Genomic DNA, 17,934 nt, shown 5'->3' with positions numbered 1-17,934 from the left:
CTAAAAATGTTTCCAAGTCAAAGATTCTTTGAACCTATGATAAGAGAACTTGGCTTGAATTTACTTTTTATTTATTTTTTGTAACATCCTCTAATATATTCATTATTTGCTCTGCATTCATTTTGCTGACTTGGGAATTCAATGAAGATAAAGAGTTGTGTTGCTTTTACCTAATTTTAATAAAATAATGATAATACTTTTCACTTATGCAGCACTTTTCATCCAAGGATTTCAAAGTGCTTTACAAATATGCACTAATTAAGCCTCACAAACAGCTAGAGGTAGGTGATTTTCTTCCCTCTCTACAGGAATGTCAACTCTGGCACAGAAGTCCAATAAGAGCCTCAGAGTGCCTAGGATTCTTTACTGGCTGCCATTCCCTTTGTAATGTGCTGCATGTGAAGTATCACTTGTCATGCCTGGATTTCTTTTTCTCCCCTCTCTGAATTACTGCAAGTTTAGAAATACAATGAATGCTGTTAAAAATTTGTTTGAAGCCTTGTCACTATTATAGAAAATTCTGTCTCCTGCTTGCTGAATGCTAATTAGATTTCCAAATGTTTGTTTAAAGATAAAATCTAGATGTGATTTTATATTTGTTGTTGAATTTTAAATATAATTTTTTTACTCATGAAGAATTTGTCATTTTCCTTTCTAGGTACCCCCAAATCACTGTTCTTGGGACATAAAACTTAGTAGCAGAAGGATTTGGGGGGCCTTACCTTTCCTGGTTGTCTTTTCACAACAAACAGGAACCATTTTCTTTGAACTAGAAATATATAATTTTAAGAAGAGATTGCATTTTGTTATGTTTGCTAATTTAAAGGTAAAAAAATGATATCTAGACATTGAGGATGATGGTTAAATGAGACTACATAGTCCTATTTTAAAAGTGGTCTAGTAGTGGTATATTCTGATCTAGAGGGACACACCCTTTCTGTGTAGGTTAGGAGTACCAGGAAGAAAATATGTACATATGGAGACACACATGCAGTGTTAGATTAAATTCCAGTATAAATAGCCAAATGTACAAACTCTCATCTGAAGGAGAACGGTCACACAGGGTAAGAGCTCAGTTTCCCTGGGTTCTTGGGGTTCCTAGTGAGGGCCCGCCAGTGCCTTTGTACCGTGTGCTCTAAGTCCTTAGTGGATCAAGAAAGCAGAATTTTTGCTGCCACACTTCCCTCTTACAGTCACGGTTTCTACCCCTTACATAAAGAATCTATCTGCTCCTGCTTAAAGGAAAACTCACTATTTGACTCTCCTCATTTTGAACCAGATTCAACATTAACAAGGCTACATCTTTATTCCAAGGAAGAAAGTACAACAAATGTCCCCATATCCCAAAAGAATATCTATCTGCAGGTTTCAGCATCCTGAAAAGTCCAGTTTCACCTCTATATTAGAACCAAATGAGAGATTAAAGAATCAAGCTAATCTGTTTCAGAGTGAATTTTATTTAAAAGATATTAATTGTGTAGATATAGGTGATCTTTCATAATACAAAAGGACCGAGGACTTACATCAAAGCACCATCCAAACTGGTCATAATGTTTCAGACCTTCTTTTCTTTAAACAGCAAGTTCATCTGTGATACATGATGGATAATTACAGAAAAACTCATCTTAAGAGTTTCTATTTTTTCTCCTTAAATTGTTTTCCCAAATGATATCTATGGAAGTTCAAAAAAATTTGGCCTGAACACACAGATGTCTCTGGGTGAACTGTTGACTGCATAAATAGAACTTTATTACAGTAAACTTGCAGGCTCAGAAACTCAAACTCATCAGTGTTCAAGGTTTGATCCTACTTTAATTGACTTGGGGGTGCCAGTTCTTACCAACAATGTGACTAACAAATTTTTTAAAAAACAGCTGAATATCCATTTGTCAATTTACATCAGGCAGATTGGTTAATGTCTAAGTTTACCCTTTTCCATTGTCAAGCCACATAGGAATACGATAATCGGAAGTTTGCCTATCAGTCATAGAAATAAAATACAGTTTTGCAGTTTGAATGTACAATGACCTCTCAGAACCTTTTTTAAGACCCATTCCTCAATGAGGACGAGCCTGCCAAAATGGTCAGATATTCCTTATAGTGTTATAGGTCATCCCAAGGAATTGCTTGGGTTGGTTACCAACAATTGCCTCTGAGGAGCATCTTGTTCTGTGCCAACATGGCTGACAGTTTCCCTTCTGAGGATTCTCTTCTTCTTTTAGATAGAACTACAGTACTATTGTTGTGAGTTCCTCTGTAAGATGTTCTGTTTTTAAGGTGCCTTTGCATGTTTCTTTACTGATCTACTTTGCCTCTTGTTCCCAAATTCCTGAAAGCCTCTAGATTGAGAAAGACAAAATTAACTTGAGTTCAACCTAAGTCTCCTGCTATTCAGCCTGAGAAGAGATGCTAAAAAATATAAGCAGTGTCCAAAGGCAGGCAGTAAGTAGATGAAAAAGGAAGGAGTTGAAATTCATAAGCTATACAATCAACCTTTACATAATTGAGAGTTGTTTGGATACATGAGTATTTGTTAGCCTTAGTGCTTCAGGAGAAAAATGTCAACAGCCAACTTTTCCTCTAATTTTAAACTGATAAGGTGTATCTGAGTTCATGGGCTGCATTACTTTCTGAAACCTCTTTAAAGCTGCCTCTAGAGCAATGTTTCCCTTCATTATAAAATTAAAATTTCTTCCCAGGAGACCAAAGTAGGAAGGACATGCCTATATTTTGCCATTTCAAAATAAAATTCAGACTTAAAAATTTCAACCAACTTTTAGGAATAATAAACACAGTTTTTTATTTAGAAGGTGCCCAAAAAGTTTGTTTTCTTCAGGATCACTCACTAACAAGTGCTAACGTAAAACTTATATCTCAGAAAACCCATTACCCTGAGCCGTGGATTTACATGAATAATATGCCCTATATGTATTATAGTTACTTACATTTAGTATTTAGTCCTATCTCAGTACACACATGGCCATGCATGCACATACTTACACAAATTATTTAAAACCTTAACATTTTAATAGTTACTTCTATTGTGTTTTAACTTAATCTTATTTTGAGTTGTGAGAGGAAGTTAGTGCCTATATAATTTTTAATCATATTGAGATTTTGCTGATAAAGAAAAAGTATCTTTCCATCTAGTATACTCTGAAATCTTAAAACATTTAAATATATTTATTTTTTCGAAGTTTATGTTTCTCCGTTATAAATTGTTTCCTTTGATTGGAAATAAGCTCACTAGCATTCACTGCATGAGCTATGCATGAGCATGTCATAGCTTCCGTCTTTGCCCAGCAAGATAAATCTCTTGTCATTTTGCTAAGTGTTGGATAATTGTCTGATCCTTAAAAAGTGCTTTGGAGAACAGATTTTCTTCTAAATTTATTAATGAAAGAATAATTTTTTAGAGTAAAGTTTATACATGCTTCAAATATCTTTATAACTCTGAAAGTTATCTTTAGGCTTCTGTTATTTCCATAGAATAAACTGAAACAAAATTTATAATTATCTTGCTGTCATTCAAAAGAAACATGTACGATTTATTTGTTTTGTTTTATTGAGGAGTCAGAGAAGAATTGCAGATCAAATCTGGCTAACTTAAATATTGTAAAAATCCTTGTCTTATTCTTTCAGTTTAGGCTTATAGTATGATTTGGCCCTAATTGAGAATTTACTGCTAAAATTCAAAATGTGTGTCCTTATTAATAATACTATATCTTCATATGAAAAAATGATCTTATTATAAATAACAAAACTCATTTTACTACAGTTTTAGTTTTATTATTCCCTAGCAGTGTATTACTGATACTTGCTAGCACATAAAATCTTTTCATATTCTGGCATAAAAGCCATATATGAATGTAATTTATTAAAAGTTTTCTGATCTGTCCTCCTCTTTGTCTTGAATAGTACCTGATGACAGAGGTTTCCAACATTTTTAACACATTGTTAGAAGTAAATATTTATTATGCACATATTTGTGGCTATATTAATATTATACATATTATATATATATAACATAACGTATACGTGTATATTTCATATATATATATGTGTGTGTGTATACAAACACACACAAGAAAAAGGCCTAATGATAGCCACATAAATCACTTTTGCTGCTAGGAAGAGAATCCTGGAGGTGTAAAGTTCCCAGCCTCCTCTTGGCCTACATTGTGGATGGGTGATGAACAATATAACATATCATTCCTTTTTCTCTTTTCAGCCTTGGAATGGATGGCTTTGGCCAATCAGTTGGTATTCTTGGACGCCCTGCCACAGCTTATGGATTCCGCCCTGATGAACCCTACTACTATGGCTATGGATCTCGATAAAGTCACACCTTTCCATGTGTACTCTCAACTTAGAAGAAATCTGTGTGGGTTGGGTTAACTTTGAATCTTGGCTAATAATGCATGTTGATATTATTGTGGGTCTGTGTTTTTTTTTTCCATGCTGTTAGCTACAAATTAACTCTGATCCCTCTGTCCTCTGTTAAGTACAGTTGATGTTTGACACTGTTCACTGCATCTTGATGCTGAATAACATTTCCCATGTTATTCAAAGAGACACAAAAGTAAATGCTGAAAAGCAACCAGACTGGAAAACAAACACTACATTATGTACATTAAGTGACTAATTTAATTTCTATTAAAAAGAAGGATAAAGTACAAACGAATTAGCGAAAGTCATGTGTTTCTATTTAATGTGTTTCATTAGGAGTTTCATGCTTATATAGGGTGCATATGAATTTTCTTTTTCCCTGCCCTTTTTCCCCCCTTGTAAGCCCTTGAGTATTTCATGTGATGTGTGCTACTTTAAAATTTATAAAAAGAGTATCACCTTTTTTTTTTCCATGCCATCTGCCTTTTCAGGGTTGCTTCCCAAAGTGAACTAGTTTTCAGTTAACAATGGAACATGTGCCATAGATTATGTTACATATGCGTAGAGTCTCTTCAGCAATTTGAATTCTTGTCTTTCTGATTTTAGGTAGAAAACCTGAGACATCTGTTAGTGCACATGAAACTAGATTCATATTGGGTTTTTAGATTTTATTATTCATGAAATCTAAAATATGGAAAAGCTGTCTCACTGAGGAAAACTAAGGAACAGAATAATTTTCTCACCTGTTTCCCATTTGTTTACTTGTTTTTATAAGATCTGGGTGGTAAGAAATAGACATAATTAATAATGAATTTTGAAAGCAACTCATTAATGTTACAGCGTTGGAAATATACTTGACAAACAAAGCAAAATAAATAACTGTAATCTAGAGATATTTCCTTGAGCACCTGCTATGGAAGGAGTTATATGAGGCTTTGAAGGGAATACATAGATCAAAAATAAGACTTCTGTCCTTGAATTTTATTTTTTTTATTTTTTTTATTTTTTTTATTTTATTTTATTTTTTTTTTTTTTTAAGATTTTATTTATTTATTCATGAGAGACAGAGAGAGAGAGAGAAAGAGGCAGAGGGAGAAGCAGGCTCCCAAGGAGCAGGGAGCCCGATGCGGGACTCGATCCCAGGACGCTGGGATCATGACCTGAGCCGAAGGCAGACGCTTAACCATCTGAGCCACCCAGGCGCCCTGTCCTTGAATTTTAAAACCTCAGTGATCTACTACACTATTTATTTGGCTTGATTTATATTTTAAGCATAGAATAATAGAGCTGGAAAGGGCCTTTTATTTTATTTTATTTTTTTTTAAAGATTTTATTTATTTATTTGACAGATAGAGACACAGCGAGAGAGGGAACACAAGCAGGGGGAGTGGGAGAGGGAGAAGCAGGCTTCCCGCGGAGCAGGGAGCCCGATGCGGGGCTCGATCCCAGGACCCTGGGATCATGACCTGAGCCGAAGGCAGACGCTTAACGACTGAGCCACCCAGGCGCCCCTGGAAAGGGCCTTTTAAATAACTCAGTCTATCAATGTATTTGAGAGACCAAACACTTAAAAATTTTAAATATCATAAACAGATTTTTTTAATTACCTGCTATGTATCAGGAAGTATATATGCCCCTAGGGAATACGTGAATCTAAGATACGATTTGTGTCTTTGAACTCACAGCCTAACTGATCTTTCTGAAAGTATACATTCATTTGTCGTAGTTTCCATTTTAACCACAGAATATTAAAGCTGGAAAGGGCTTTTGATGCCAAATCCTGTCATACTCTTTCAGTTGAAAAAGCTGTGGCCAGGAGAGATGAAAAGACTTGCCCAAGCTTATGTATTTGGTCAGTACATGACCTGTCTCCACGTTTCCAATCCAGTAAACTCAGTACTAAATATCTTGCCTTATTATTTATTATACATACAAAGTATAAACACTGGGAATAAGTGACATTAATAGAAGGATAAAGCAAACATTCTAAAGCATAACTTCCCTCATACTACTGTAAGCTGATTTTAGGAAGAATGTCACCCACAGTTCACAATGTTTCCAGGGCTGTGCTTACTGAGGCTCACGTGCACACTCACTCTCCCTGTATACTTTTTTTCATTATTTTAGGACTTCAAAAATTTTGAAATTATGAACTTTCTACTCAGGCATGAGCTGGTTTATCTTTATTTATGAAGGAAAATTTTACTAAAGGAATAAGGAAGAATATCTAAAATTCTTACATACTTCAGAGAACAAAACGTTTTGGCCTTGGGCACTTTTAGAAATATATATATATATAAGTCAAATATCCTGGCCCCACTAAATTTTGACTGCAAATTAAAGTCACATTTACTTTAATAACTAAATTGCCATGGCCTTAGGCCATGGTGTATAGCTGGAAATTATTTCTCCTCATGAGCCTTTTGCTCTGAGAGTTCCCTAAGGTGCTTTCTCACTTAGGGCCAGGAATAGCTTCCTCATGTTCTGTTTCCTCCCTTTGTCCCCTCCCTGCTGCATCTATGTTGGTCATCTTCATTAGATTAGCGCTGCCCTCCACATGGGAGAGCCACCACTGTGTCCAGTCAGGACCTGGGGAAGAAGACACTCTCTACCCTTTCCTATCCCCTTCCAAATGTAGGCTAAGTACCTATTACTTACTTCTGCACAGCACAAGAGAACTGAAAATATACATTCTACCATGACTTTACAGAAGCTCCAGAAATGGTACATGACATACATGGCACAAGATAACTTACCACTATTACTTGTTGTAACTACCATCAGAGCTGGCGTCAGAAGGCTCTCACTTGGCCTTGCATGGGGGGGCTTGCTCCATGCCACCAGGAGTACGCAAAGAATCTTTAGGACAAGTCTCAGCCAGATTGTCAGAAGGTCCCACAGAAAAGAATGGTTTTTCTTCAAACCAGCTGAAGGCCTGCTTTTAGAGTCTTTGTTTCTTGTAACAAGATTAGTTTTTACTAGCTGTCTGGTCTTCAGTCATGAAACAGAATACGAGAAATATAAACTGACTTCCTACTTTTTTCCAAGTGTTACCTGGAGGTTTTTTTCTAAATCTACCCACCTGTCTTGGTTATTGGCAAGTTTTCCCAAATTCTATCATTGAAGATACATTGAGGTTTTCAGCGAGGTGAGTTGTTAGGTCTTTTGTGTCTTTGTTGCTAGTGTAATGGGAATGTGGAAAATACTGGTATCTCCTCAGATATCAAAAAATCGCACATATATGTTCTAGCCAGTTCTTGAAAGTCTACTAAACTGAAGTGATAATGCATTAGGCTTCAATATTATGTTCTCTTTGGAATACAGCAGAACCTCCCTACTTGTTTGGGATAAAGACTTGCCTGAAATAGAGAGGCATTAAAGAAATAACACTGAAAAAAATCAGTAATCTGGAAGAAAAAGTCAAGAAGCTCTCTAAGAAGGCAGAGGACAAGAATGTAGATTAAATAAGAATAATAGAGAAGGTAAAAATCAGAGCACCAACATTTGGCTGGTTGGTTAGGAATGGTGAGCCTGGGTGACTCAGTCGGTTAAGCATTTTGGCTCAGGTCATGATCTCAGGCTTGTGAGATGGAGCCCCGTGAGCACTGGGCTCTGTGTTGGGCATGGAGCCTACTTAAGATTCTCTCTCCCTCCCCCCCCCAACCTCTCCAATAAATAAATAAATAAATAAATACATAAATAAATAAATAAAATTTTAAAGAATTAAAAGGTACAGGACCAATAGCCAAAATAGAAGAAAACATCTCTGAGCTAAAATGGATTTTTCCCTACAATATAGTAATCATTTTTAAAAATGAGTTTGACGTCTATCTTGACGTAATCTAGAAAAATTCTTGAGAAAAATGAATTAAAAATTCCATAAGAATCCTGAAAAGAGATAAAATGCCTTCCAAGAAACAGACTGTCCTCAGACTTTTAACAATAAATGGCCCTAACTAACGAACATTCCCTGGCCCCAGAGTAAGGGTAACTTTACAGGTTGCATGTGTGCCTGGCAGGATTTTAGATTTCTGATGAACCAATAACTTCTGCATATCTCCCACTGCTCCCCGTTTGGAATGAGAGTATCCTTGGTGATTATCCGTCCCTGTCCTAACCACTGGGTGTTGGGTGGGAGTGGACAAGGGAAGGTGGCAGGTAACTTCTTGCAGTTCACAAGTCTCTGAATCAAGGGGAACCATACTAGAGGAGAACCTGAAAACCACACCCCAAAAGCCTCATCCCCACCTGAATATGATCTTATGATGATATCTTGCACTTCAAGCCAGAGCCTAATGACATAATGATATGAGACTTTTGGGGTAGGAAGTGAGCATATTTTGCATGTGAACAGAATGTTAATAATTGTGGCCAGAAGGCAATATGTATTGATTGAAAAAGGTGGTCATGATACTCTTCAGCTCTTCACATCATCAGATAGACTCTGTTTAATCACGTCTTAAATTTGGGTTCACATAATACTTTGCTTTGACCAACAGAATGTGGCAGAAATGATGTATGAGTCTAGGGCCCACACCTCAAGAAGACTTGCCACTTCTGCCTTTGCCCTTGTGGTTTGCTCCCTGAGACTGACATGCTGTGGAGAACTTGGAAGAGAAGCCCAGCCACCTCAGCTGTCTTATCTAGGGCACACCTCCTCCCTGAGCTGACATGTCACCAAAACGCAGTCTTGTCAATGAGTTCAAGGAAGACCAGAAGAAGGACCACCCGGTCAATCACAGAAAGTTGACTTCTTGTGAAAAATAATAAAGTGCTATTGTTTTAAGTTTCTGAGTTTTGGGCTGATGTGGCAAGTTGTATTTTCAAAAGATGGCCACCCCCACATATTCCACCTCACATGCTCATCTTAGAAAGTAATATTGATACTCCTCCAGTTAGCAATGGAATCTATGTCCCTTCCTCTTGAACCTGGGTGGACTTTTTTTTTTTTTAACTGTTTCAACCAATAGAGTTAAGCAGAAGTCATAAAGACTTAAGGCTAAGTCAAAGAAAGCCCTTTCAATTCTGCCTTGTTCTCTTGGGATGCTCATTCTTAAAATCAGCTGCCATGATGTGAGAAGGCCAAGCAACATGGAGAGGCCATGTTGTAGGGGCTGCAGTAGGTGGCCAGAGCTGAGGACCCAGGAGACAACCAACCAGTCAACTGCTAGAGGTGAATAAACCTCCCGAAGATTCCAGCCCCCAGCTCTCGAGCCACCCCAGCTGAGGCCACATGAGCCAAGATGAACTGCCCTGCCCAACCCCTGCAAATTCATGAGCAAAAATATGTCATGTTTTTTAAGCTACTAAGTTTGTGATGGTCTGTGATGTGGCAATTGATAACCAATATAAATTCTGCCAGAGAAGGATATATCCAAAGGCCTATAGAAATCCTCCAAATCACAAGTACTATGCCTTCCTCAAACCTCCTTACTTTCTCCTCACATCTATCACCATTATAAATATCTTCTGTAGACACAGAGATGATGATTTCATGAGAGTTATTACCTAAATGAAGAATAATGGAAAACAATGTACCACTCTGAAGTGCGAATAATTTAAATTCATCTCTTAGCAAAATTATCAGTTACTACAAATCATGATTTCTCAAGGCATTTAGAAATATTTTGATTACCAGAGGTCTAATATACAAGACTTTGCAGTGTCAAAAAAAAAAAAAAAAAAAACTTTTACTTGATCCTCATGACCACTCAATATAGAAACCCTGCAGTTAATTAACCATGAAAAGAAATGTTTAATGTGAACATCACCTCCTCCACTCCTTTTCTCTTCCAAGACTTCTAATCTTGCTAAGTCGGTAGTTTGGGGAACTAAAGTAAGTGATTCTGGAATCTGGAGGATGGTAACTGCTACTTAAAAGCAGAATAAATATCTCTTATGAGTCAGCTTTTTTTCTCCCTTGCCTACAATTTACCAGTGTCTCAAGTCTGCTGTGTAATGAGCACTGGGCTAGTGCATCACTGTGAAGTCAAACCCCACAGAGCACGAATATTACAGCTTGCACCAGGTGGGACATGGAGCTGCCCATCAAGGCCTAGGCCCCGGGAGGGCAAGTTAAGGAAGCGTTCGTTGCTTTTCAATAAGCTTAACTTTCTCATTTATTTCCAATGCTGGGTATGAAGGTATCAGTTTTAATTCAGTGATCTTGAAAAGGAGACCCACACAAGTTTAGGGAGCTCAAGGTATCTGCAGAGTCCAGAAATCCAATGGAATATTTTGGAAAGGGAGGCCAAGCTTATCAACCATTTCTCATTGAAATTAGTTGAGTCTAGCTACTTGTTTCATTTCTGAGTATTTCTAATGCTGTCTTTATGACTATTCCCAATTGATTTTCCATTTTTCTGACACTTGATTTTTAATAATGTCACCAGCTAGACTCCAAGACCTGACCTTTACTGCCCACCTGCTTGTACTCACCAACCTTTGTCCCACACTTTTCCTTAAGCACTTCTTTCCAGCTGACCTCCTAACTCAGGCAAATGGAAACTGAAACTGCCCCTCCAGGGATAGTGACTGCCCTGAAAAGGCCTCCAGCTGGTCCAGACCACCCAGACCAGTTTGAGTATAACCTCTGATGCCCACTGCACAGATGGGCCATGGAGTGACTTCTAGAATGACTGACAACTACCTTTACCCTCAATATAATACTAAAATCTCCACCCAAGGAGGAGCGCAGGCCTCATTCACATAACATAAAATGTGTGTATAGGCACGTCTCCTTAAGGCACATGTGTGACTCTATGCCCACCTCTACATCCCATGACAAGGTTTCCCTATCTGAATATTCATCCTAACCCTAAATAAAAGGAGCCCATCCACCCTTGCTCTGGGAGTCACAGCTTCGGAAGCCATTCCCATGATCTCTCTATTTGCTGCACATAAATTTACTTTGTGCAACAACTTCACCTAATGTGGTTTCTATCTGCAACTCACCAAGGTGGGAACTCCTGTTACTTCGGTTACAGTAACAGAATATTACACAAGGCACCTGCTATTGATGTAGAGTTCTCCTTTGTTACAACTGTTGCACGGTGACTTGACAAAAATGACATCCATGCTCCCTCATGTAGACAGGTGTGCCTGCTCACACACAGTACATGGGTTTTTTTTATTGAGAAATAATTCACTGTAAAGTCACCATTCAAAAATGTACAATTCAGTGTTTTTTAGTATATTCACAAAGTTGTGCAAACACCACAACTATCTAATTCCAGAACATTTTCACCACCCCAAAAAGAAACTCCATACCAATTGGCAATTCCCATTTCCCCTCTACCCTCAGGCCCTGGCAACCATTCATCTGCTTTCTGTCTCTGTGGATTTACCTGGCCTGGACATTTCATCAAAATGGAATCATACAATATGTGGCCTTTTGTGTCCAGCTTCTTTCACATAGCATAATGTTCTATGGTTCCTCCAGGCGGTAGCATGTGTCAGTACTTTGTATATGTCTGAATAATGTCCCATTGTATGGATATGCCACATCTTGTCTATCCATTCATCACTCTAGCCATTGGGGAGCAGAAGAGTTCCAATGCATTGAGCCCTGCTCCCAAACCTGACGAAGTCTTATTCCCCAGCCCTGTCTTTGTTGTGAGAGTTCATCTGATGGCATCTTCCTCTGTTTTAGTTGTTCTCTCCCCAAACTCTCTTAGCGTGATCACATTTTCATATAATGCGTAAGTGCCCTTCCTTGGTTCTGATTTCCTGTTATTAAAATGCCCTGTTTACATACTTTGTGTAGGGCTACTCTGATTTCAGCACCTCTCTGATTCCATTAGGTCTTTCTTGCTTTCCTGTTTCTCAGAGAAAGGAAGGAAGGCACATAAGCCTTTCCTCTTCTGCTCCCGCCTCTTACCAAACAAGCGGGAAGCAGCAGGTGCCCTCCTGGTGCCTTGGGACACAAGCATCTGTCCTGTCCACTTGGTTGTACACACCAGTGTGGCCTTTACCCCTGACAATGTCCCTGGACTCTATTTACCCCATACAGTGTGAAAAAGAAATAAATGAAAGAATCAAGAGGATCGGTGAAGAAAATAGATGTTGTGAGAAAAAGGGAAAATAATTTTTAAGACCTTTGGTGCCAAAAGTGAGGGCAAAAGCTTGTAGGAGGAGCTCTGAAATCTCTGGGCTCTGTTTGTGCACTTGTTTTTAAAATGTCTGCTGACCATGGGACAGTCTCTTTATGGAATCCCTTTGCCCCAGGAACACTGAGTTACTCCAAGTAGCTGCTGCTTCCTCTATTTAGAACACAAACTGGGGTGAGTGCAGGGAGTAGGGGGAGTAGTAACTCAGGTAACCTGTGGGTCATTCCGGAAGACACGTGGGAGTGGCGAGGAACAGGGACTTTTATTTTTAGGGAAACAGGGCGAATAATGTTTAACTTATCCTGAGCTAGAAGTGCAGCTTTGAAAGATACCTGAGAAAATAACAGAGAATCACATGTCACTATTTCCTGGCTTGAGTGTGTGACATTAACTCAACTGCCATCTAACCTTATCAGGAAATGTGCACATGCTGGATCCTTTAGTCATTCCTATCAAATGCTCTGCAGCTGCTATTACGTGCCCCGCCCCCAACATTGTTACCACATAAGGAAGAATCATGAGCACTATTTTATACATGTAAGACTGCAAGAGCTTCCAATCCAAGTTTACATTTCAGCTCCTAATTCCTCTATTAAATTAACTTCAGAATTACAGAAGTAACATATGCTCATGGTAACACATAAAACTATATGCAGGTACATAATGCAAAAAAAATAATCCTCTGTCCCTACCCCACACAGGGACTGTGTGCATATCTTTCGATACTTCTATTCATTCTGTCAAAAAACAAAATTCAACCAAGTAAATTTGGAGACCTAACTGGCTTTGTTAAAGGATTCAAGAATGGAGTAGCATCCCATTTAGCAAGTAGAGAGGAGCTCTGAGCAGTTGTATAAAGTGGTTTTTATAGGAAGGAGGGTGGGGCAAGAAAGTTATTACTAAAAAATAAAAAAAAAAAAGGATAGTTTCAGGCAAGGGCACTTTCCTTTAGGGAGAATGGTGGGGGAGGAGGGGGCCTTTTTTTTTTTAAGATTTTATTTATTAATTTTTTTTTTTTAAAGATTTTATTTATTTATTTGAGAGAGAGAATGAGAGAGAGAGAGCATGAGAGGGGGGATGGTCAGAGGGAGAAGCAGACTCCCTGCCGAGCAGGGAGCCCGATGCGGGACTCGATCCTGGGACTCCAGGATCATGACCTGAGCTGAAGGCAGTCGCTTAACCAACTGAGCCACCCAGGCGCCCTTATTTATTAATTTGACAGAGAGCTAGAGAGAGAGCAAAAGTAGGCAGAGTGGCAGGCAGAGGGAGAGGGAGAAGCAAGCTCTCCACTGAGCAGGGAGCCCAATGCAGGGCTCAATCCCAGGGCAGATGCTTAACTGACTGAGCCACCCAGGTGCCCGGGGTGGGCAGGCGGAGCTCATCATGCAGATGATCTCATCTTCCCGTGAGGGATGGAGGGTCCATGTGGCAGACTCATTGGCACCCATCAGAGAATTTCTGACTAACTCCTTAAGGCTACTTCACTGGGGAAGGTTGAAACTGCAGCTAGATTAGGTAAAGGCCTGGTCTGGGGACTCAACCAAAGTGACACCATTTTGGGCCTGTGGTTTTCTTTTGTAACAATTCATTTATCAATACTGTTGAGCTCCTGTGCTAGGCATTTTTCTAGGCACCTAGGATCCAACAATGAACAAAGCAGAGATTCTTTTCCTTGCGGAACCTATAGTAGAGGAGAAAGAAGCCATTCAAATATAATTTTTTAAAAAGGAAGAATGAAGTCTCTCAGGCAAATATCAGAGTCACAAGTTGATCACCTTTTCAGTGATGCTCTCTTTGGAGGTCCATCCATCTAAAGTAACTCCCTTTCCTCTCCTGTCTTCTCCCTACCTTTTTGCTCACCAAAACATTAGGGCGGCAGTATGCTACCATGGTTAAGAATATGAAATCTATAGGCAAACTACTTTATGACATTACTAGCTGTGTGACTTGGTTCGACTTAACTATTAGTGGTGGGTTCCTTCCTGGCCTCCGTGCTGACCTTGGTTATTGAGTTCAGCCAAGAAAGAATTCAGAGCCAAACTCTCAAGTAAGTAAGAGTTTATTATAAAATCCAAAAGCGCAGGTACACTCTCAAGATGGCAACCATACTGAGGGTCTGGGTGTCTTTTCTTTTTATCCTGGCATGGCTTATGGGTGGTCTCCATAGCTAGGGTGGTCTCCAACCAAGGGTGCTTCCAATCATCTAAGGGACTCCTCCTAGCTGTTGAGAGGGGGAGTTTTGGCCCTATATGGCCCTTGTCAGAACTGTCATGGCAGCCATCCTCCCTAGGAGGGGTCAAAGCTGCAATGTAAAGGTATTATAATGAAGCTATAGGTTACTGTAGGGCTGCTGGTTATAGGGAAGAATGCATGCATATCCTCCAGGGGTCTTTTCCAGCTCTTTGTGCCCTGGTGGTGGTGGTTGGCAGTTTCTTGGATTTTTGTCTTTTTAATGGTTGGAAAGTCTCGGGGCACCTGGGTGACTCAGTCCATTAAACATCTGCCTTCAGCTCAGGTCATGATCCCAGGGTCCTAGGATCAAGCCCCGCATTGGGCTCCCTGCTCAGTGGGGAGTCTGCTTCACCCTCTGTCTCCCCCCGCCCCCGCTTGTGCTCCTGCTCTCTCTCTCTCAAATATATAAATAAATAAAATCTTTTAGAAAAATGGTTGGAATGTGCTATTCCCTTATCATATCTAGCTAACTGCCTACTCTATCATAACCTCCCTGTACATCAGTTTCCTCATGTGTGACATGCTGTTGATGTCTGGCTTAAATGAATTAAACTCCAAGATATGCCTCTTTGGCATATTTGATTATTCTAAACTGATTATTTTTAAGAAACTGCAGACCCAGGAGGAGTTCTGAAAACTGAGTAGAAGTTACCCTTTTGTAAGAGATATTTACATGTAGAAGGGAAATTTCCATTCACAAAAGAGGGATGACCCTACATCTCTAGAAACTGTTATCAGTGGAAAAGGAATGGATTTAAACCTTACCCTTGTTTACTGGGCTTTTCTTGGTAACCTTCCAAAAATGCCCCCCTTCCAAAAATGCCTCCACTCCTTCTGTCTTTAGCTGGAGATAGTATTTAAGGTGATGGTTTTGGTCATTTGGTGAGTTACTTAGTTTTCCTGAGTCTTTCCCATGTGTACAGGAGGTATACATGTTATTAAACTTTTGTTTGGTTTTCTCATGTCAACATAATTCTTAGTACAGCTAGAAGAATCTTGAAGGGCAGAGTAGAATTGCTCCTCCTCAACACCTTGTTTTACTTTTTAATAGAACTTACCATTATACAAACTGACCTTTGTTCATTTATATGCTTAGTGTCTATTTCTCCCCTTACCCATCAGCCCCCTAAAATTTGAGGCCTGTGAGAACAGGGAATTAATCTTGCTTTGTTTGCTGATGTTTCCAGTCTGCAGAGCAGAGGCCAGTACACCAGGAACATTTATAAAGTATTTGCTGTATTGAGTAAGTAAACAAGGAGCAAATGTCAGGAAAGTCTTAGAGGAATCAGGAAAGTGTAGTCATTTAACTCATGTCCAGCTTCAGACAACAGTGGCTTGAAACTTGTAGGTTATTGGTGGTGGGGCAGGGTACTTTGCAAAACTAAGATAACATTTCTAGCATTAAGCTACTCACACATCCTCTATCACTTAAAAAGAAAAAAAAAGTTTTATTTGGGCCCCTTGAGCCCACTTTTTTGCAATGATTGTGTCTTCTTCTTCCTTCTTTTCTTAGTGGTCAGCACAGTACCTGACACAGGAAAGGTGTATGTTAAATATTTGTGGAATATTTAATAATAATTTAATTTAATAATTTAATATGTTTGTAAATCTGTAACATGAGGTTTATGTTCAGCAACATTTGTATAGTGTTTAGAGTTTACAAAACAGGCCAATATTCCGTACAACATGGGTATCATGATGTCTGTTGTCAACTTTAAATTATTTCAGCATTGACAGTATAATGTTCTGTGTGGGTTAGTTGGTTGAAGCTATGCCCTAGAAGCAGCTAGCATTCTGGTAATCAGGAATCCACACTCCAGAGGTAGCTAGCTTGAATCATACTAGAAAGGCTACATTCCAGAGATGGAACTACAAATACTTTAGCCATTTGGATTTCTGATGACACCGGATGTTTTGTTAATTATCATAATGAGTGTCAGAAACGGGTATTTATTGGCAAAAATAACAGCTTATTAATTATCATGATGAATACTAGAAATGGACTTCCAAAAGAATTCAAGATAGATGAATTGTTTAAAATATTTTAGAAAATACTCTCCACATCTGAATAAACGGGGTCTGAAAATTCAAGGTGTCCTCAGCCTTTGGAGATGCCGTTTGAGGCTGCGTCCCTAATGGTGCTAGCTCTACCACTGGTCTGGAAGATTTCTGGTTGCCAGATACTGACTACACTGATAACAGAATCCTGCCTCTGGAGCACTGCTCTTCTGGTTCTCAACTTTCTAGTGCAAGGTGGTGGTCACTCTGCCCAGAACTGTATTCTACCCACAAGTGACTACAGAGCATTAAAATATGGTTAGTCCAAATTGTAAAAAAATACATTATCAGATTTGAAGACAGTACCAAAGTGTAAAATATCTCAACAATTTTTCATATTGAATGCATGTTTAAATGACACTCTTCTGGATAGATTGTGTTTAAATGTGTTAATAAAATTAACTTTACCTCATTTTTTTTTCTTTTACTGTTTTTAATGTGGCTACTAAAAATTTAAAGTTACATAATGTGGCTTGAATTCAATTTCTATAGGACAGTCCTGACCCAGAACAGAGCGCTCAGCCTTTGTCAAGCTTATCCAGCGGATTAAATACCGTATGTCGGCTTCCTAATAAACATTTGTTCAATACATTTCTGAATAAGGAGCAAAATTTGGCCTATTTTCACTTAACCGCATGAAGAAACTGTGGGATGCTTATCCATCTTAAACCTTTTCAGCTACCAGAAACCTTTCAGCTACCAGAAAGAACCTAAAAGTTTGGGATGATCAAATTATTTAGGTCAGCCGTCAACAGTGAGGTTGTAGAGCATTAAGTAGTAGCGATGAGAACAGGGAAAACTCAGTTTACTTTGAGTCAAGTCGTTTCAGAACTATTAGGTATATTCGCTTTATTCTCACAACATCCTATTAAGTAGAAACCATTAATATTACTAATAAGTACTATTAATATGATTAGTCCCAATTTACTCTTCGCTGAATTAAGCGTAACTTCAAACTTCCCGTCTCAATGGCTTAAGCCGGAACAACCTCCACCACCGCCAGCTTCGGGCGGCGTTCCGCACGACTTCGGCCCACGCAGCGCAACCAATCGCGGCCGCGGGGGTGAGCGACGTCACTCTCCTAAAGGTCCAGGCCAATTTCCATACTTCTCTTCTGCGCCCCGCCCCTTTACTATTTGTTAGAGGC

General features: G+C 39.0%; 1 protein-coding gene across 2 annotated transcripts in view; it reads left to right on the top strand.

Moving 5' to 3' along the window:
- KIFAP3 (kinesin associated protein 3) overlaps positions 1 to 4,684 on the top strand; it is a 184,772-nt gene extending 180,088 nt beyond the window's left edge. The window contains exons 20-21 of one of the 2 annotated variants that reach the window (XM_078077942.1): positions 213 to 281; positions 4,232 to 4,684. In XM_078077942.1, coding sequence (XP_077934068.1) covers positions 213 to 258 — 46 coding nt within the window. In that variant the 3' untranslated portion in view covers positions 259 to 281; positions 4,232 to 4,684. The remainder of the gene's footprint in view (positions 1 to 212; positions 282 to 4,231) is intronic. The other variant, XM_036097963.2, reaches the window with a different exon arrangement.
- Positions 4,685 to 17,934: the final 13,250 nt, after the last annotated feature.

Source organism: Halichoerus grypus, chromosome 7 (genome assembly GCF_964656455.1).
Source record: "Halichoerus grypus chromosome 7, mHalGry1.hap1.1, whole genome shotgun sequence".
Lineage (NCBI taxonomy): Eukaryota > Metazoa > Chordata > Mammalia > Carnivora > Phocidae > Halichoerus > Halichoerus grypus.
The sequence above is the reverse complement of the archived record's forward strand: the minus strand, read 5'-3'. Positions and strand labels throughout refer to the sequence as shown.